This window comes from Cydia amplana, chromosome 5 (genome assembly GCF_948474715.1).
Source record: "Cydia amplana chromosome 5, ilCydAmpl1.1, whole genome shotgun sequence".
Classification (NCBI taxonomy): domain Eukaryota; kingdom Metazoa; phylum Arthropoda; class Insecta; order Lepidoptera; family Tortricidae; genus Cydia; species Cydia amplana.
Genome location: NC_086073.1, coordinates 3108992 through 3130973, shown reverse-complemented (window position 1 = coordinate 3130973; position 21982 = coordinate 3108992). Strand labels below are relative to the sequence as shown.

The 21982-nt window shown below is 37.0% G+C and overlaps 1 protein-coding gene across 1 annotated transcript in view; it reads right to left on the bottom strand.

Moving 5' to 3' along the window:
* The window catches only part of LOC134647818 (leucine-rich repeat neuronal protein 1-like), a 348919-nt gene that overhangs the window by 189258 nt on the left and 137679 nt on the right, over positions 1–21982 (bottom strand). Inside the window, exon 3 of the mRNA XM_063502144.1 lies at positions 3776–3826. Within this exon, the coding sequence (XP_063358214.1) occupies positions 3776–3811 (36 nt within the window). The 5' untranslated portion in view covers positions 3812–3826. The remainder of the gene's footprint in view (positions 1–3775; positions 3827–21982) is intronic.

Sequence of the window (21982 nt, the reverse complement as noted above, 5' to 3'; positions counted from 1 at the left end):
TTTCTCCCCAATAAAGAAAATAAAAAAAAAAATAAAGAAAAAGAAAACATACAGATTTTTATAAAAAAAGCAATGGACGTTAAACTAGGACTCCCCACTCAGCATACATAATGCCACAGCAATCTGCGGCACTGGTTTTCAGTAGGGCGACACAGACGCCAACCATGCCTACACAAAAAAAAACCGATTCTTAAAGTAAAATAGGTACTCTCTTAAAATAGGTACCTACGTGAAATTTTAGCTCGAATAAATCTGCTTCGAAAAATCGAATCCCAAACGAATCGCGGATAGCCGTGGTCTGTCGCAACTCGATTTCGCTGATTGAAACTATTCGATAGTCGCTGGGAAAATCAATCGATTACTCGGTAATTAATCGGGTAAATACATTGCTAGCGGTGATTAAAATTGGGAGTGCAGTTGATTTTGCATTTATAGCTACATAGCAACATTATTATCATGTTGGATTATGAATGATTGGATTAATGATAATGATTGAGTTGGTTCGATTATTAACGGTAAAATGGATATATATTAATTTGTTGCGCGCGTTTACTAAGCGTTATCTTAATATGTATTTATTTATTTGTATTGTAATTTTGTAAGCTAAATAAAATAGTTCCTGAAAAAATCCTATGTCGTATTACGTCAGCAGTAGCAGCGCGGCCAAATTGATTTCTAACTGATTTCTTTAAAAAAAAACATTTAGATTTCCAAGACCGAAGTGATCCCATAAGTGTTCCGTGAACAAAGTTTTGTACGGAACACTGAAAACTTGAAAACCTATTTCAGTAATACTAAAGCTAAAATACGCCAAATTAGCGGGTCCTACCATTATACCTCACTATCAACTGTAAAAACAGTCCAGATAAATCCTTTTTAATTGTTCGTACCATCTTGAGGTGGTCTTTCCTAAACAAAGCAAGTTGCTCACGCGGCCGTTCCCAGGGAGTCGCGTGTGGACGCCCGTTTATTTTATGCTAAGTTATGCGCTACAGTGTGAGAGTGCCCTAACTCGTCCGTAAGGTAAAGGAGATAGCGTTTTGGTTACCTATTATTTTGATTTAAGTTTTACAAACTTATCAGAGCTTCATCTTTGTTCCATAACCAGATGGAAAGTAACCACGGAGATAGTTTTTTCTATTATTCCAAACAGTAAATAACATAAGTATGTAGTATAAACTTTTGTCTTAATGTATGTCGCATGAAAGTACGTGATAATGATTTTAGCCGCGGTAAGCTGCCTTGGTGTGAGCGAGACAGACGTTTTCTGCTGGCGATAACTCCATGTTATATTAACAAGTTGTTATACAGATCTGATAGTAACGTCATAAAGTAAACGTATTTTCTATACTATTTAGAGGAGGTCGGTTTTCTGCAGAGCAAAAAGATGAACCAGTCAGATCACCAGTGATTTTAAACATCTGAATTCAAAGAGCCAAAGCTTGAAGGGAATGGCGTATCACTGACTACAATTATACCCAACAGGGCATCGCAAAGGGTTGAAAAAGCAGAAGAAAAAGGCCAGTGAATCGTAGAATGCTTAACGCTTGTCGCTTAAGCCACGCTCGAACAAAATAGCTGCATCGTGCATTCACGAATGTGATTTTATACAGGTGCATTGAATCCAGGCATTACGTATGTACATAGCTTAAGGCTCTCGAGCAAAAATAAACACTCTGTTTATTCGCTGTTGCCTATATGAATACGAATGGTGTATTTTTATATTGTTTAAACATGTTCATTTGCTAAACAAAAACGTTTAAGCACTTAAAAACTTAATCAGGTATATGTAGGATTCGAATGACTTTTGTCAGAGATTTTTATTTCCTTTTTTTAACGTGGCCAAAAATAAATCAACAAAAATAATTGTTCTCTTTTCCTGCGTCAAATCTTTACATCATCACTGCACAGTGACTAGTCTAGTCAATTTTGTCGCACATAGCCAATATTCGTTCGCTGCGGTGTTTGCAAAACTTAGCTGCACAATACAGCTTGTTAAGTACAAACCTTTGTTACATTTATTATGTAAATGTATCGTGGTCATATTTTCCCCCGATTAGCGCCGCTCGTGGCCGCGGAGCGAAAGGGCCGCGGCGCGGCGTCGCACGCGCAGGTCATAGCCAACCACCTGAGGGCCTACCGCGTAAAACGAAAATCGAAATTTATCGCACGAACATGGTAGACCGATAGGCAGGCAGATAACGAACTTTCATTTTTCGTTGTTCACGGTAGACCCTCTGGTTACCAAACTAATACGGATGCAGCAGGCGAACTGCATCGTACCTATGTGAAGACCGCCTAAATGAACTCCAGACCTCTTTAGTGTAAGTGTAAGGCCTGAGTGGACGCTCGAGTTGGGCGTGCAGCGGGGCGGGGCGTGCGGCGTGCATGTTAAACAAATGCAAGCGTATAGAGCGGCCTTAGTGCACGCTGCTCAAATTACTCGTGAGCCCGACGCCACGCTGCACGCCCCGCCGAACGCTCCGCTTCAAGCGTCCACTCAGGCCTTAGTGTAAGTAGTTATCCGAAGACCGATGGCTAGAAACCAGTACCTTAGGTACCAAACATGTGTATAAATATTTCTACACATAAGTAGTCTATACTAAATGTTAACAAAGCTTAACTTAAACCAGACCTTATGATCAAAGACAGTGACCGCTATATTTGCTGACTACGTGTGTGCGAAGAGACAAACAAACAGACAGTGTTTACCACTGCAAATTGAACCTGGAACCCGATACGCTGGCTAAACAAAAATGGTGGTTCAGTATGAGTTCCATTTGTAGTTATAATAATACGTTATTCGTTTGAACTTTAGGACAATACGATGTCGCAAATATTCAAGCAGCTAAATTTAAACATAAAATCTAAGTTAGAAGTTTTTAAGTAATCTCATCATCTTCCTCGCGTTGTCCCGGCATTTTGCCACGGCTCATGGGAGCCTGGGGTCCGCTTGGCAACTAATCCCAGGAATTGGCGTGGGCACTAGTTTTTACGAAAGCGACTGCCATCTGACCTTCCAACCCAGAGGGGAAACTAGGCCTTATTGAAGTTTTTAAGTAATCTCTAAAATAATAAATCATAGTCATTTTCTAAACTTTTGTGGAAAATAGTATTGCTAATCTCATTAAAGAACCGAATCGTAGATTTATTGTTCCTGTTAATATCAGAACAATAAAAGATAATATACCTACGCACTTTGTAATAAGGTAAAGCTATGTTGCGTGGGTATTAAATACTCGAAATCCTAAATTTTAGGATCTCGAGTCCTTTGCAAACGAAAATGGAAGGGAAGTAACGTTTTCAGTGTTGTGTATGACTTGTCAATATGACTTTCATGGATCAACATTTTTAGCTTGATAGGGTTTCGTGAACTAATCCCGTACCATTAGTCACTGACTGTGTCAAAAGTGTCATACGCTAACGTCTACGTAATTTATTTTTATTTTATTTTTATTACATACATGGAAAAACAAACAGCTATAAATATTTCTAAAAGCTACAATAGATTTACAGAGCCAATTACAGGTTCTCACTTATAAAAATTAAGTAGGCATACAAAGAACAAATATAATTACAAATCAGTTACACACACAAGTATCAACAGCACAAGCCAAGGTTAGTGTGTACAGCAAGCTGCAAAACTGCATAGACACATTTTCTATACATCTCACTCGCGCTAATAATTATGCGAATTATACTAGATGCATAGTAAGTAAGTTACGTTACGTACGAAAATGATTATTTCTGTACAAATTCAGAGAATTTTACTCACCTCGCAAAGCCTCGGGTCCTGATTACTCGTCATCATGTCCGGGGTAGCGATCTGTAACAAATAAAAAGAAAATTAACTATAAAATATTAATATCAATTCTCGTAAAATAAAATTATCGTAATAACAAATTACCAGGCAGATTATGCGGGCTTTTTATCGGCCATAAAAGTTAAATATTAATTGACACTAAATTAAATGCGTTTTATTTAATTTTGAAATCGTGTTTCCGTAGTAATTAATATTTATGATAGGGTTGTGTGATGTCATTTATTACACGGGCTTTCTACATAGTGTCTCACGCCTATTATATAGGTACTTGTAGGAGATATGTTGTTCGAAGAGTGATGTATGTAAGATTAATTCAAACGGAAATGAATGGAATGTGTATGTAAGAGAATATTAAGCAAAGGTTTTTTTCATTAAGATGATATCGACAGTTTTATAACAAAATATGGAGCAGTCTTAACTTATTATTTTGTGTATCGAGTTCCATAGAAATGTACCAAATATTGTCATAAATTTTACTTGAAAATATTGTTTGTACTTTCAATTCAATTTCAATTCAATTCAATTCAATTCTTTATTCGTTCATCACAGGTACATAAATAGATTATAACTTAATATTCTAAGGAACAGCCATGATGTGCCTTTTGGCGTACGAAATAATTTCTTATTATCTAACTATATACATTTTTTTTTACATTATTTACATGGGTAATGAGATTGGCATATGCAAATATAATTTAGTGAGTCAATTCATATACTTATACAAAAAAAAAAAAAAACTAAAAAATGTCAAATGTTCATGTTATAACTATGCTAGGAATTAAGTATGCTAATAGATTTCGTATGTAAAATATAAATTTCCAAACACCTTTTTACCTTCTAGCAAGACATTTTGTTCAGACCCCATTTTGCTTTAGTTAAATATGTATCCAACGCGGTGAATTTTTAAAACAAAATGTTTACACAGAATAGCGTTACCAGCTAGCCAGACAGACAGGCCAATTCGAACATACACTGACATCAAAATAATATTTGAATCTTGTTATTTAGTTATCGTGTGTATCACCCGCACCAATACATGTACGTACAAGTACGAGCGATGCACGATAACTGAATGTCATCAGGAAAATTTCATTCTGATATCAGTGTAGCTACGTATGAATTGACCTGAAAGTGTTAAATTAGGCTTCATCGCACACCCTCTTAAACCGCAATCCATCTCTGTCCACATTTCTTAAGCCTGTTCAATTCCTAACACGCACCAGCCTGCTCTAAAGCCCTAAATTTACGATCTCACTTTTTCTCCCATTCGCAGATCACGTGACAATACACATGCCCTCAAACTTTCGGGTCAACCCGACCGTTTCCTAACCATTACGATGGTCCACCGCACATTCTTCCCAACTAGAACTTCGCACGCAACCCTACACAAAACATTTTGTGACGGAGTACCCCAAAAGAGCATGGATTGTTATATAAGATCTAATTTTAATAATTTAATGTAAATATTTAATTAGGTTAAGTTATTTATAATAGAATTTCAAACACAATGTTAATTGTTATATGAATAAATAAATATGAATATGAATATGAAAGGGACTTTAGGGCGGCGGAATCTTACGCCATTTTTGACGAGGCTTCAACGTAAAAGCTAAGTTTAGCGACGTAAGCGACTATGGTAGTAAAGTTTATTGCCTTTGAACAATGCATTAAGCAAACTTAGAGGAGATACTTCTTTATAAAACTGAACTGTTAAGTACAAGTATTTCATCCTTTAAATGTTGTATACAGGCTGTCCCAAATTTCTTGGCAAACCTTGAACGTACCTACTCAAGTGGAAGACCACACTCAAGCTGGGACGAGGACATCATAAAAATAGCTGGACCCAACTGGCATCAAACAGCACTTGACCGAACAAAATGGCAAACTTTGGAAGATGCCTTCACCTGAGAGGGGTTCCTGTTATTAACAAATGATTTATTAATAAATCATTTGTTAATAACAGAACACAATAATTCCAAAAACTAGTATTTAAGCATAAAGCATATTGATTTACCTACTAACCATCATAAAGTAAGAAATTGTTACCTGTAAAATTTTTGCGGGAAATAAAAGGCTTTTTATTTTATTAATTATGTAAGATCACTTTGAGTAATGCAGGCAATTAAATAGCATGTCAAGAAGTTACCCCAATGCACCTTAACTCTACTGGCGATTTTTTTGTCCATAGTCTCAGGTCACCCTGTATGTACGAAAGTTAAGCTACCCTACGGCCTTTCGGAGTTGGCATTCACTGGAGAGTTACGATGATTCTAGTAATTAGTGACCCTGTCTGTTATTCCCTACCATAGACTAGGAATCCTCTAGACGGAGTTTAGATCAATTATTTCATGACACGATGTGACATGTGACACGATGCTGCCAAAAATACTAGGGTGCGGGGGACGAGGTGAGCGAGTCCCGTGCCGTGATTGGTCCGTTCAAAGACACGGACGTCACACAAAGACACTTTGACTCGAAAATGGAGTAAAACTACCGTATATTTGTGGCAGAGGGGATAGCGCTACTATGCTCAGTCTGGACTCTGGAGGATGTCTTGTCTGTGTTCCCTACATACAAACAGCAACACTCTTAACTGTCCATCGGTGGACCTTATGCCTTTTGTAATAAGGTTTACGAACTGTCAGTTAACGGTGTGGGCGATGGTACAAACTCAGTATAACTTGGTCTCTCTTGGTTCTAATTTTTATCAAGTTCTGCGAGCGATACTCGATACAAACAAAAATGAAAAATAAAAAAGGAAAAATTGATAAATTCACTGTTTCCGGCAAAACTCGAACTAGCACATTTGATCTCAGAAGAGTCGTGGAATGTATTGGGCCCCATTAATTCCACGACTGTTCTCTTTCCGCACAGACTCTATTTACTAAATACTACCTACTCTTATATAGTACAAAAGCTCTAAAACTGGTCCAAAATAAATGTCGGGTAAGTACTCCCCACTCCCACCAGTTCCTGTCAAAGGCGTCGAGGTCTACACAGAACAATATTATACATATATAGAGTCTGCGCGGAAAGAGAAGAGTCGTGGATTGTATTGGGCCCCATACATTCCACGACTCTTTACTTTCCGCACAAACTCTAATTGTGTATTGAATTAGAACTGTCATAGTTACTTTGTACTACTACTTTGACTATAGTTGGCTTATTTTCCGGTACTTGTAAAAAATCCAGTATGAAGGACACTACTTGTCAAAATATATTTGAGGCGAAACGGCAATGGGAATAGTTCCGGCAACTGTTTGTCAAAAACAGACAAACTTATCAAGATGGCCGTTCTAAATTATATTAGTCTGTTAATGCTCAAAGTTTCGGGCGGTCACTGAGGTCTCAGTCCGATGGTAGGCCTTGTTTGTTTATGTCAGTTTAATCGTGTGACGTTATAATGTCATTTTGTAATTTAAATGTAGTTTTAAATAAGTAAACTTCAATGACAATCTTGATACTTGATTATTGATTAAATATGGGAGTCTTAAATAATGGTTCGGTATTTTGTCAAAATAGTTTGTCAATCTTATTGGGTTTGAGGCTTGAGCTTTTATCCATAAGAAGATAATATCACTGCCTATACTTTGTTTGTCAAATTTTATTATTTAATATCATTATTCTTGGGATAATAGGTTTCAGTAGAAAATGCAAGTGTAATGTCTATATTTAGACTTACTTCAGACATTAATAACAAATGTAACAATAACAATGTTAACCACATGTTATGTTGATGTTTATGTGATGTGCTAATCATCTGCGTAGCATCAATCAGGGCACATGTTGCGTTACTTAACATAAATTATTAATGATGAGCGCAGCCTTCGATATAGTACTGATTTATTAACTGATGTATCACTAGCGACCGATTTTTGTATGTAAAATGATAATTGTAAATATGTAAGTTTTGATAAGATATAAGTTTAGTTAAGATACAGAACCTAGGCACGAGTGACAGTGGGGTTCATATTTGACTTATAAACTGTAAAAGTACCTACCCAGATGTTTAATAAAATGAAAAATGTAATTGTGATCAACTCTGATCAACGTGGGACTCAAACCCACAATTGTTGGATTGCCGGTCCAACGAGCTATCAACTACACATACACATCCTTCACAGCGACTCTTGTCATAGCGACATCTGTACCCCTAGTGTAAATAAATTCCATTCGATAGCGTGACGTGACGCACGCGTTAGCGTTAAATGTCATTTTGTATGGGATTTTGAGTTTCCAAAACGTCCCGCTTGGCGCGCTGTTCAAAATCCCATACAAAAATAGACAACGCAAACGCGAACGATCGTCACGCTATCGAATGAAGTTTACACTGTATAGGTACATTAATTGAAATTTTTATAACGGCGGGCTAAGTAGGTACAGTCGCCATCAGATATATATCGGATCGGCCAAGGTGTTCACAATATCTGAACACGCACTCTAACGCCTTGACAATAGAGGCGGGTTCAGATATTTGTGAGCGCCCTGCCCGCTCCGATATATCTGATGGCGATAAACGAAATGTATAGAAAGTAAATTACGTTCTCGATAGCGTAAATGTCAGTTTTGACACTGTCAGTGGCTCATAGTACGGGCTCAGGGATCGTTAACTCAGGAAATCTCATATATAGCGCATATAGTGCGACAGCGACATCTATCCAAGTAGGAAACTAACAAAACAAACAGCTTGCAACATTGCATGTTTAGCAACTTTTTAAGCTTACTGGTTTTGCCGATTAGCAAATATTTGCCCTACACTGTTAGCTACATGTTAATTACTCTAGCCATAATTCACCGACCGTCCATAAGTTGAGCCCGACCTCATTAGGGGGCATAAAGCGCGCAATATAAAAGAGTGACGCAGCTCTTCCGCTCATTCAACGCATGCGCTCAACTCGTTCACTGAGCGAATGGGTGAATGGATTCGCGTTTCGATTAGTGTTGATGGATGGTTGCGGAACGAGCTCTTTGATTGGTTTGGGTGTTTTTGGGGATTTTTACGTTTAATTTAAAGGGATGACTGGATGAACAGTATTTTAACGGAATATTTTACTTGAATATTAAAAAGATTTTATAATATCATTGATATATTTGCTGCTCTGGCAAGGCATTTTTTTCTCTACTTTAAAACAGTGTTCACACTGTGCAACTGATGAAATAAAAAATAAACTGTTATGTTCGTTGGTATAAGTATACACAGTTATCTATTTTATGTAGTGATAAATATTGAACATTTTTAATACTGCAAATTTTATTATTTTTTTATTTATATATTTTTGTAAACTACGACCAAAGCAAAATCCACAACGCAGGTTTCTTCCAAAGTGCACAAACAACTTAAACTTAGCCGAAGTTTAGCGATCGAATTGAATCATAATTAGGTATCTTAAACATCATCACTGTATGAAAATAGTTTACAAATAAAGAGAAAAGGCCTTTAACAATCAAAAGATTAACATATCGCAGGACCAAGGCAGTGCTTACTTTATCATAATTTCTCATCTTTTCAACACAGCACAGCGTGCATGTTTTTACTAAAGAGGAGAAATTAATATCAACTAAATACTTAGTGTCTTCCTGAACAAAACTGTGCCTTGACGCTTGAATAATCTAGTCCAAAATCGTTTGTCATGCCTGTGCGCATAAATTATTCACAAATGTAGACAATTTGCTAAGTGAAGTTAAAAACCCTCTCCATATTCCGTTCCGCGCATACAAATCGCCGGCTTTAGACGTCGTTTTTTGTTGCCACACATAAAAACACTGAAGACCTAAATGAGTGAACGTAATTATTTACCCTGAACGGGTTTACTGCGTCGGCGGATATGTCATTCATTCACTCTCATGTGTGAGACCTTATACATTTTCTGTCATCGCTGATGTATGATTAAAAGCGTAACGTATACGGTTCAAATTTGCTTGTGTGGTTTTTGCATATTCTTGCTAAGATATGCGCTTTTGTTTTTGTTCATCGCGGCTTTCATTCATACTTTTATAATCTGTGCGGAAAGAGAAGAGTCGTATAATGTATGGGGCCCAATACATTCCACGACTCTTTTCTTTCCGAACAGACTCTATAGGTGAAACTAATTCTTAAATAAGGCCTAAAACTGTCGCTTTACAATTTATGAGCGTCAGGAGGCTTTCATGCCTCTGAATGGAATTTCCTCAAATAATACGACGTTATAATATAAATAATGGAAATTTATGTTAGATCTAAAAATAAAGAGCCTCGCAATAATGTTCCCCAAACGAGATATTCGCGTAACGTATTAAGAATAAAGAGAAGAAGTAAAAGTTATTACACGGAGTTAACAAATTTTCATCCAAAAACACATTTGTATTAAAAACGTTCCAAAACCAAAATCCCTTTGATGTTCATTCGAATTTTAATTGGGACCGGCCGGAGTTCTCACGGAGTAATTGAAACGTTTAAAAATAAAACAACGAGCGAAACAAGTCTTATTACAGGCCGGTGGACATGAATGCCATTTAATTTATACGCCGAGGAAAAGAAAACATGACGGCGGGTGTTCGAAATTTGAATTTAGTGGCGAGTCGGTCGCCAGGTGGCGCGACGGAACGTCTGCCGCGGCGGCGGTGGTGCGCTGCATGTGGTGGAGGTTGCGAGTGTACGGCGTTTTTTTTTCAAGACAAAGGTCATTCACTATCAGCCAGTTTGTTTTATTTGTGGCAGTCGTGCAGTCTAATAGCCATCCATGTCACTTAAACGTAAAACATAGTAGGGGAATGCCGGTTGATAAATCAGGTAAGTTGGGCAATTCAAACATCGGAAATTGTACAAGTAAAATAACAATATCAAATTGTGAAAAGAGAGGTTAATATATGGCACTTTAAATAAGTATGTACCTTGATTACTAATTTGAGTTGAAAAAACACTTTTTTACATTTACAAATATATTTTCTATATGTAAGCTTAGACGCTATTATTAATTGTATGGTAAGATTATCTACGCTATAAAAATATACTTTTTTCATCTCCTGTTTTGTAATAAGTAGCATCGCTCTCGCCTTATCCCTTGCATCTATACGTAAACTTGTCATTGTATACGCCCCGTATTCAAACCACTTACAAAACATAACTTAACCACCAGTATAAAAGTTAGACCTCGAAACCCGTATTAACTACGCGTGATCGGGTATCAGGGTTGACTGGTTTTTCTAAACAGATATGTTCTAAGTGATGGAGATACGAGTTCAGATCGAGATAAAGCGAGAAAGATGATGAGTGGCACTCCAATGTCTCCGACATAAAGAATGGTCCGCGTACCGCGTTCTATGGACAGGAAAAATATTGTTGTTACATTCCTACTTCATAAATCAGGCGGATGATTTTGATCGGTGCTTTAAATATTATGATAAAGTTTTAAATATGGTGGTCTTATGATCTTGAAATGTTTCATAATTTCATAGTTAAAGTAGGCGCCATACTTGCACAAATTATGTTTCCTATAATAAACCTAAATACGCGCTGAAATTCACTCGTAGCGGCTAATATGCCCAATACCACAGAATGAATAATAGTACTAACTAAGTACAGAAGACTCACTCTCTAATAAAACGCGTCTGTTACGATCAGCACAGATATGGCCGCTAGGTGGCGACAGCGCCACGCGCGGCTTATGGCTTTCCCCAAAATTGGGGCCGAACGGATCACAGAACAAGTTAGAATGGCGATGCGGGCAGGGTACGTGTCGCCGCCGGTTATGAGCAAACGCTCGCATGCTCATACTCGCCCGCGCTGACCGAAAAACGTAAACATGCCTTTTGCGCCACAATAACCTTGTGGTGTAGTATATACTTAGTACGTAAGCATTGCATATAAAAACATGTATCTTGCCCAATTAGATCAGAATAAAACATGATCTTCATCGAAGCTGTTGTTTGATTAACGCCGTCCGTACATGGCGACCCTGCCTTTTAAGGCAGCGGTGTCGTTCCGCGAGTGCGAGGTTGAATTAAGATGTGAGGACTAAATAAACTAACACTATGTGAACTATCGTTAAAATCAAAAACAGTGTTTTGTTATAAATCGAACAATTACAGTGGACTTGCTCATGAAGTTTTAAGGCGTAGATGGTGTAAACTCGTTAATAATGACGCGACGCTAGTGTTATTAAGATGGGGTCAGGTACATCTAAACCACAGGAAGTAATTATCGCCCAGACAGCGTCGGGAGGCAGCAACGAAGCAAATGCCACAGTGAAGGATTTGGCATTCCATGTCAGCAATACAAATATAATCCTGCTGACCATACTTGTCATCATTTGCTTGATTTTTATATACGGACTGTATAAAATATACTTGAGATGCCATAAGAAGATGATCCGGAGGGAAATTAACGGTCAAGTGGCCTTCAGGCGATCATTTGGATCATAAACATTTAACATCTTATTTGCGTATTCAAACTAATAATGAAACTAGAAATTGGAGCTCATGGTTACCCTACTGGTGTTTTGCTTACAATACAACTGTTCATTCACAAACAAAATACACTCCATACGAGCTTGTATTTGGCAGACAATGTAATATTCCGAGTAATCTTTGTAATTCATTGGATCCTATGTATAACTTTAATGACTATGCCTTTGAATTAAAATACAGGTTACAGAAATGTCAATATGATGCAAAATGTAATTTAATTCAAGGGAAATCAGTGCGAAAAACACAATACGACCATTATATTAACCCTGTAAGCTATAGAGCAGGCGATCAGATTTTAATTAAAAATGAAGCACTTAGTAATAAGTTGGACCCGCTGTATAAAGGGCCATTCGTAGTTGTAAGAGAATCTGACCCAAATGTAATAATAAAGGTCAAGGATAAAGAAGTGTCGGTTCATAAAAACCGTACAAAGCTGTATTCGCCCTAGCATGTAATATGAAATGATTGTTTTTTTGTAAAAAAAAAAAAAAAAATTACAGTTTTCTTTTTTTTTCCTTTTTTGGTGAGGCGTGTGGTGTAGTATATACTTAGTACGTAAGCATTGCATATAAAAACATGTATCTTGCCCAATTAGATCAGAATAAAACATGATCTTCATCGAAGCTGTTGTTTGATTAACGCCGTCCGTACAACCTTCAGATTAAGAAGCCAGGCATCAAATCTGTCTAAAGGAGGCGTATCCATTCACCACGCACACAAAGTTTTTACTACCGTTGCGCGAGTGTTAGTAAATGTGGAGAGGAACGAGCGGCGACACCGGTTCCGATACTAACTGCGCGGTAGCCGTTCTAACCTCTTTAATATGTTCTGTGGAACGGATGTACTTTTAGCGGGTGTCATTCTGAATCATGCCCTAACGATCAATTGTCATAAGTGTCATAACGATTATTTTCCATAATATAAGGTTCTGAAAAATGGTTAGGTTTTAGAACTTGCTGCTACAAAAGTAGGTTAGGTTAGGGTTAGAACCCTCGCAAAAAGATAATATGCTTAATAACATTAGGATAAGTAATCAATAATTAGGGAAACCAAAATTAGGGTTTTTAGTGTTAGGGCTTAGGGCAAATAATCATTATGACAAACAATATTAGGGAATGCAAAGATAGGAGAAAAGACTTTAGGGATTTTAGCTACCTGTAACAAAGCGACGAAATCGCGGAGTGAGACACGCCTGCCAATACATAACAGTGTACTGATAGAAATACACTACAGTAACCATTGCTAGGCTTTATGTCGTTGATTTAGATAGCAACTGTGATACGAGTACTTATTACAAATCCATAAAATCCATACTAATATTATAAATGTGAAAGTTTGTCTGTCTGTCTGTTACCTCTCCACGCTTAAACCGCTGAACCGATTTAGTTGAAATTTAGCATAGAGATACTTTGAGTTCTGGGAAAGGACAAAGGATACTTTTTATCCCAGAACTCACCCCTCGAGGGGGTGAAAAGGGGGGTGGAACTTTTTATAGGAAATCAATAACCGCTGAACCGATTTAGATGAAACTTGGTATGTGGATAGTATGAGCTGTGGGGAGGGATATAAATTAGTTTTTATCCCCGAAATCATCCCTTTAGGGTGTAAAAAATGGGTGAACATTTATAGAGTGCACCAATTTGGGGATGAATAAAAAGCAGATTTGTTTAAAAAGCAAGGGACCCAAATTGCTTATTCCACGCAGACGAAGTCGCGGGCAAAAGCTAGTAATATATATACCTATAAAATGGCCATGTAAACAAGTGAAAATCACTGAGGTATTATTATCACTGAGGTATGGTATTATTCACTTCATACGTTCATTTGTATTAAACTACATCAAGTATTTATATATCACCGCGTACTACGTGTATGCCGCCTTTTATTGAGCCGACCAAAATTAGATAAATTTTCACTTATTGAGATTAACATAAATCTGTGGGCGCTACACGTAGATTATAAAATAATTCAAACGCGTGTAATCTCGTCATAAATAAGGTCCAGTTAACATTGAGGTGTTGGTAACACGTGTCCGAGTTTAGAATTAGTTTTTGAAAGTTTGGGAAGCGATACCGACAAAAATCTGTTGGTTATACGTTATACCTAATTATGTACGTACTTTTAGTTATTTGTAAAAGTGGATATTTGTGGTGTTTGATGTCTCGCGGCTTCATTATTAAAATAAAAGTGTATTTTTAGGAATTTAACTTGGTAATAAAATAATTATAAAGTAAGTAATTATTTTTTAAAGTCAAAGTCCTTTGTTTGCATAAAATATGGTGCAACTGATGATTACTTAGGTAACAATTCCATTTCAACGACAACAATTTTTCAGTTATAGTTTGACAATTTTAGAAAAACATTGCCGGCCTAGGCAGCAAATGAGCGCGTTGTCGTGTTTATTGAATTTTTGGATTGTTATTCGTGTTTAACCGGCTTCTAAATTTCATAATTATGTAGGAGGTTCTCAATTCGGTTGTAGATATGTTTTTAGTTTGTATTTTCTATTTTGAGAAACGTACTCTAGGTAACCTACACCTCGGCCGGGATAGAAATTTATAACTTTGTGTTTATAAAATCCCGTTAAATCACACTCGGCTAGGGATTACCTTTTTCCCGGCCTTTGTAGTATTGAAGGAATGCAATTCTTAAGTGTGACATACGATTTTTTTAAAGATAAACCTATTCAACGATAAAACGACATAACAACAGTATATATTTACACCGAGGATAGAAGTAATTCTAAGTAATACTTATCGCCGTGTTTCATAATATGTCATTTGACTAATTATGTACACATCGTTCTTCAAAACTCATCGTTAAACATCGTTCTTCAAAATTTACTGCGTCTAATTTAATTTATTATAATTTATGTTTTCCTCGCGACCTCCGAAAAGGGTCACATTTAATTCCACAATCGATTACTAATAGATTCTTGATTACCGATACCATCGAATAAATTAGAAAAATCCCATTTAATCGTGGCAATGGCCAAACCTAAGGGCCAAACAAATTTATACCAAAGTTGTCCGTTTAATTTATAGCTAACAAATTCAATATTGAAATGGGATTAGTAATTTATTAAAAAAGTTTAAAAAACGTCCCGTCTGCTCAGAGTGCTATAAAATTTGGTAATTATAACGACCGCTATAAGTTGGTACTTCGTGCTTTATAAAATGTATGGTAGTGAAAGGTCCGGTTTGTTGGTTACTTTTATGGTACTAATTAGATTGAGATCATTGAACTTGTTAATGGCTACGGTACGTATACATTAAGTAGTAGGAATTATAATAATCCCTACAGATTGCTGCTGCACATTTGACATTATTAGTTTAATGTGTAATTTTCGTTAGTTCAATTACGTTTACTTTTAATTCTACAAAGAATTAGGTAGGTACCCAATTTTATTTAGTTTAGCGCATTTGTACATGTCTTAATGTTTTATATGTACTTATTTGGAAAATTGATGGCTTTGACTTAAACAGTGGCTTCAAAACCTTATGCCCCACCTTTTTAACCCGTGGAGGTTGGTTAGGGTAGTAGAGTCTATCTACGCCACCTTTGCGGTGTGTGTTGTTTGTTATTTAATATTTGATGACTTGTTAAATCTTTAATGACGTCTAGACTTGAAATTACAGGTTTAATAATTTAAGGTTTCATGCCCCTAAATACCTTGTTCAGATTTATACGCCGAGGCGTAAACGAATTTATTGATGGCCGCAAAGCGTTATTTTCCAGGCGTTTAATAAACCTGTATATCTAGACTCGAGACAATCATTAATTGAGCACATGAAACTCAATCAACGTGAAATTGATAGTCTTGTTTCCGTTTGCAGCGGGGCCACACAAAGAGCGATTTGTGCCAGTGATTACGGAGCTCATTTTCTGCACTTGGTAATTAATAGGCTCTATATCATTCAGTCAAATACAAGCTTTACGGTACTTTTTGCGTAGAATAATATATGTAGGTATCTTATTCTTCTTCTTCTTCGACCTAGCGTTTTCCCGGCCTAGCGCCAGGGTCCGCTTTCCTACTTGATATTCTCTATCCAAAAGAAATCAAACGTAGGGTCATGCTGTTGATATACAACAAATTGTGTCAAAATATTTTCAATAATGTTAATATCCAGAGAGAAAAATGAGGACTACGAGTACGATGTATGAAAACGCGATTTCGCGCGGGTTCTCCACTTTCGTCAGTTGACGTACTTTTATCATTTTCTATTATAACTTATTCTCTGGCTCCACAGCCGCTAACGGTACGTGAGTATGATATTGAAATGAGATACCAATGCTCAGCCACGCTGTAAACTTCACCGATAGTCCCTAGGCCGTAAAATAGATGATTGCACTGTTTGAGGCTAGCATGTTATAAGCTGAGGAACAGGTTTGCTGCCGAGCCGAGAATCGTCAGATTGCGCCTGGAAGATTGGCAGTGGCGAGGCGTTTATATTAGCTCTTCACTGGTTTGGCTGTTTAAGATATTTTAGGTAAGTACTATATGTTTGAGAAAATTCAAGATTTGGAAGAAAACCGATTTTCCTTTTATTATGTTTAATACCAAGTGTTACGCCATTTTGGAAAATATTAACATAAAGGATGACTCACGCAAGGATGACTCATAGAACGGTCCGGGCCCGGGCCGGGGTTTCCGACACTTAATTTTCTACGGGTGATCGGTGATAACATGATACTTTGTATAGAAAACTTGGCTTACTTTCTATAGAAAGTGTCGGACGTCTCGGCCCGGACACGGACCGTTTTAGCGTCAGTCATCTTTATAAAAGAGCAAAACAATTTTGTTTAAATGAGTATAATACAACAGTGTCGCCAAATAAGTCTTAATTTCAATATATAGGCAAGTAAAAAAAAAACGTGTGAACATTTAAATTAAATGCACTGTAACAAACTCAACAAAACACAAATTATGCCAAATTCTTAAATATAATATGTTAATAAAGTAAAGCATTTTTTCGTAGAAGAGTACCGCGAAACTTAATTTTCAAATTTGCATTTCTCTCGGACTCTTAATGAACACAGTCGGAGAGCGATTTTTAATTGTTGAAATTAAAATAAAAGCCAAATTGCAATCACGGGAGATACGAAAAAGAACGATATTTTTAGAGTTGCCGGTTTATGTTTTTCTTTTTTAAACTAAACTAAAATTTGAAAGCGTGGGAAGAAAATAGCGAAAAGCGGACAGTAAGAGTAAGTTAGGTGCTGTAAATAAGTAATAGCGCGCATTTTGAACCAAATAGGTAAATCCATTCAGGCACACTTTTACACTCATAACATTTTTCATATGATATATCAGCATTTTCTGCATCAATGCACCAAATTAACTTACTGCTGATGTTTTTACAATCAACTGATTAAGCCGGCTTTGCTTAGGTTAAGAACAAAGGTTAGGTTAGATACTAAGTATGTATTCATAAGTCGCATAAGAATACATAACTTCTTACAACAAAAACAACAAAAACTAAGCTATTTAATTTTAACTAATTTTACGGTATAGTTTTGTGTTAGTATGGCTCACGACAGTTTAAAGTCGACAAACTGAAGTTTTGTCTATGATGTAGCTATAGTAGTTATAACATATAAATACATTGGGATAACTTCTAATGCGGGATAATTTTGTAAATTGCAAATACGTATACAAAACTAGAAACACTTTCTCCTTTAGCATCAGTAAGGAAGATGCCTTGATAAGCGTACCAGTAGTACACGTTTTGCCAATGTATAAAACGAAGCTCCGGAACGGACACGGCCCGGTCTAATGTGAGTCATCCATAAATCCGTGATTACACGGTAATTGGGCCCCGGTCGAGGAGATTGCGCGCGATGCATTTAATACGATTGCAGTGAGTGATTCGTGTTACTTGCATGTTCTAGTATATATTTACCTAACATTACATTTTCTGTATATACATGTAAAATATTTGACGACGTGTCTGGCCTAGCGTTTTCCATGTATATGTATATTATTATGTATATCATCCTAGATTAATTTTGAATAAGCAGAAACGCCTGCGAACGATGCTAGCTGATCGATACTCCAGTAATTCCAAGGTAGTACTTTTTCCTCTTTTAAATTTAAATATTCTAAGTTTGTATAATATATCGTTGTCTGAGTACCCACAACACGAGCATTCTTGAGCTTGAGGTGGGACTTAGTTAAACTGTGTAAGAGCATCCAATAATATGTATTTATTTATATGTTACGCTTAGTCTGACCTGCTACTTCCGATGCTGACTGTAATAGGTTAACAAACATAAATCACCAAATCTGTTTCTCAAAGTTTCCGATATCGGCCAAAGTCCAGGCATCTGAGATTGCATCTATTCGCAGTTTCGAAACGAAAAGTCGAAGACGGATAAAACTTCAACACTGCCCGCCATCTTTGAATTGTTTTAAAGCAAACTTTGGCCTGTTTTCTTGCTGATCATTCGTTCGAATCTTTCTTATAAATCGGAACAATTGCTGAAACGCCTTGTTAACTTTGGTGCCCCAAAAGTTTATATATTTAATTTAAACCAATAGACTTGAAAGTTGCTTGCTTGTAACTTTCTTGCATACTCGTAAGAAATAAATTTTCCTTTTCTATTTTTTTGTGAAACCTGGCGTAAATCGACGTGTTGAGGCCAAGGCTCATTTTGGGTCATCGCGCCAAACCAGTAAGTGTTTTTTTAAACAGGTAAGTGCTGTGTGCATGTTATTGACTTTTTAAAGGATTATGAGAACACCACATGGAATTAACTGTTAAATTAGCAAAAAGAGACTGAAAACATTTGAAGTTTCAAAGAAACATACATACACATTCACTTGTTCATTGTTTCACAAGACGCACGTTCTTCGATTTTCTCTAAAACACTTTAAACCTTTTAACCTGTAGAACCTTTACCTATTACGAGCAAACCGGTCCCGCATTCTAATTTAAAAGACCTCTTAAAAATAACGTCCCATAATCGACTGGAGAGCTTTTTCCACTCGTTTTGCACACGACAATCGTGTCCAGAGTATTAAAGGAAAGAATCGAATATAAACAACTCGATAAATTCGATGTTTCACGGGAAACTCGACTCTTGCATCGCTCAGGGGCGTTATTTCAATCGGTCGTTTAGTCGATCGGTCTTTGTAACCAGTATACGAGCGTTCTAGGACCATGAATGTTTGTATAACGAACCTAGGTTCCGATATTTTGGTTATCTTAAAAACTCGATACACTAAACGAATAGAATACTAGACTGGGATCGATCCTCTTCAAAATGCAAACCGAGTTCAAGTTGCGTCGCGTTCGGCTTAGGCAATAGTATATTCGATACGTTCTGGGGACTCAAAGATCACTTACCAACTGGATGGAATATACCTAAAAGTAGACGGTCCATTCCATACCATAGTAAGCATACTTCGTTTTTGTTTAGTATGTGCTAACGTTAACTTCAATTGCGTCAGCGTTTAGCACCTCGGTGCGTGTGTAAGTCCAATTGATGAACTAACAATTAGCTTAAGTAAAAAAGGGATTGGTGCAGTTCGTAGTATTTTACGAGTGTATGCGTCAACTCTGTATATTGTCCCTAACGCGGAGTCTAGAGAATATATGGTACTAAATTAATTTTGTATTAAGCAGAAACGTCTGCGAACGATGCTATTAAGCTTCGAAATAAATTAAAAGTCGAAAAAAAAAAGCCTCCCTAGGGCTCATATATGGTGGAAATATTCGCTGAATTGGGTACGGTCTTGGTAGCTCAGATGGCAGAGCACTGTACTAGTGATCCAGTGGTCGTGGGTTCAAGTCCCACCCAAGACAGTGAATTTTTCCACTTTTAATTTATTTCGAACCTTAATATAGGGTACTATTCTGGTGTAGTGTCAAAATCAATTGTGATACAATCGTGCGGTATTGCATTTCGGATTGTGTGTTCAGAGTCATAGTCGGGATGTATCGTTTTGATTGCATAAGTCGTAGGGATTATGTTGGGTCGTAAAATTTTAACACGCTTGTAAAAACTCACTTTCCGCGAATATTATAGTAGTGTTATAATAGAATAGCAATTTAATTTCAAACACAATCATAGAGAGCAGAAATCTAAACGAGACTAACCCAGGGTTAACCGGTTAAACCTGGAGTATTTAATACTGGGTTAACGGTTTAACCGCGGTTAAGTGGGATAGTGCAAGTGGCGCTAAGCGACATATTGTTAAATACTCCTTCGTTCTAGATAACTCCATACAAACAGCAATAAAAAGCTAAAAGTGCTATACTGAAACCCAAGTCACGTGTATTAAAGGAATCACCACGTAGCCGCGTCGGATCGGATTCGTTCCGGGCCCGGTTCCCGAGGGAACGGGGCGTGTCGGCGCGAATGTTAAGTCAGCTCACGAGTGTTAAGTTTACAGTTACAGGCGATGCGATCGTGACGTTGAAACTCTTTGAAATGAACGCATTTATTGAGTGATATGATATACAGCCATATTCGAACTTTAAGATACGTCAAATATTAGATACTCGTATCTATTAGACATCACCAAGATATGTCAGTGTCAAATAAGTGTGAAAAGTGAAGTTTCTTCAAACAAAAACGTCACTTTTGACACTTGTTTGACACTGACATATCCAATCCATATCGTTTCGATATGTAATATTTGACGTATCTTAAAGTTCGAATATGGCTGATAGTCATTTAAGTCAGACGCATCGGACCAGATAGCGACTCATAAGCTCATAACTACGTAGTATCGTTAGCTACGTGTTTTTGTCAGAGTCGTTATTGCATTTAACGCTAGATTAGATGGCCGTCGACGCGTGATCAAGATCTTGCTATTACTGTTCTTGTTGCAATTCTTCAACAAAGCGGAAAGGGGTATTTATTTATTTTCTTCTCTAAATATCTGGGGGCACGGCAGTGCCCCCGCCAAGTCGAGCGCGAAGCAAACACTGCCGTACCATCCTTTACTGGAACCATTTCGCCGCATTTTCAGGCCCCTATTTGAGAACCTCTGGATAAGACCAGAACGCAGAAATTTTCGTCATCCAGTAAGCTATAATCACATACTTCAAATCCAAAATTTCAAGTCTGTAGGTCATTTAGTTCCGAAGTAAAGCGAAAGCAAAGTTTCGCATTTATGACACTCACTCACTCACTCATGATCATCAGAATGGAACTAGTACTTCCCATAAACTCAGAGAGCTGAAATTTGGTACAGAGTTAGGGTTTAATGGCCACATAAAGGGAAAACCTAAAAATATTGCAATATCAGTCACGTTTTAAAGATCTAAGAACTGCATAAGTAAGTTTGTAATCCCATATAAATATATGATATTACAAAGTTACTGTTGCAGTTCTTACAAATAGCAGGTATAGTAAAGGTACACTACGATGTACGATGTGAGTATGAATGAAGATATGTTTAGTTATGATATATTATGTGTATACATAGTATGGGTATGAGTACCCGAAAAGAAGGACTGCCTACAAAAAGAGATGAGATCCCATCAAAAACATTACATGTAAAAAGGTGCAAGTCTCGCAACGCTTTTACTACAAAAAAGTTTTGAGATGTAATCTGAAACCAAGTCGGTTATTTTAATCAGTGCCAGGGGGTGTTAAAACCGTATCAATAAGATATCTTTAATTTGTAATACATATAATGACTTGGCAATCGCACATAATGGTTTACTCGTACCGTACTCGTAAATATGTGTATTGCTCAAA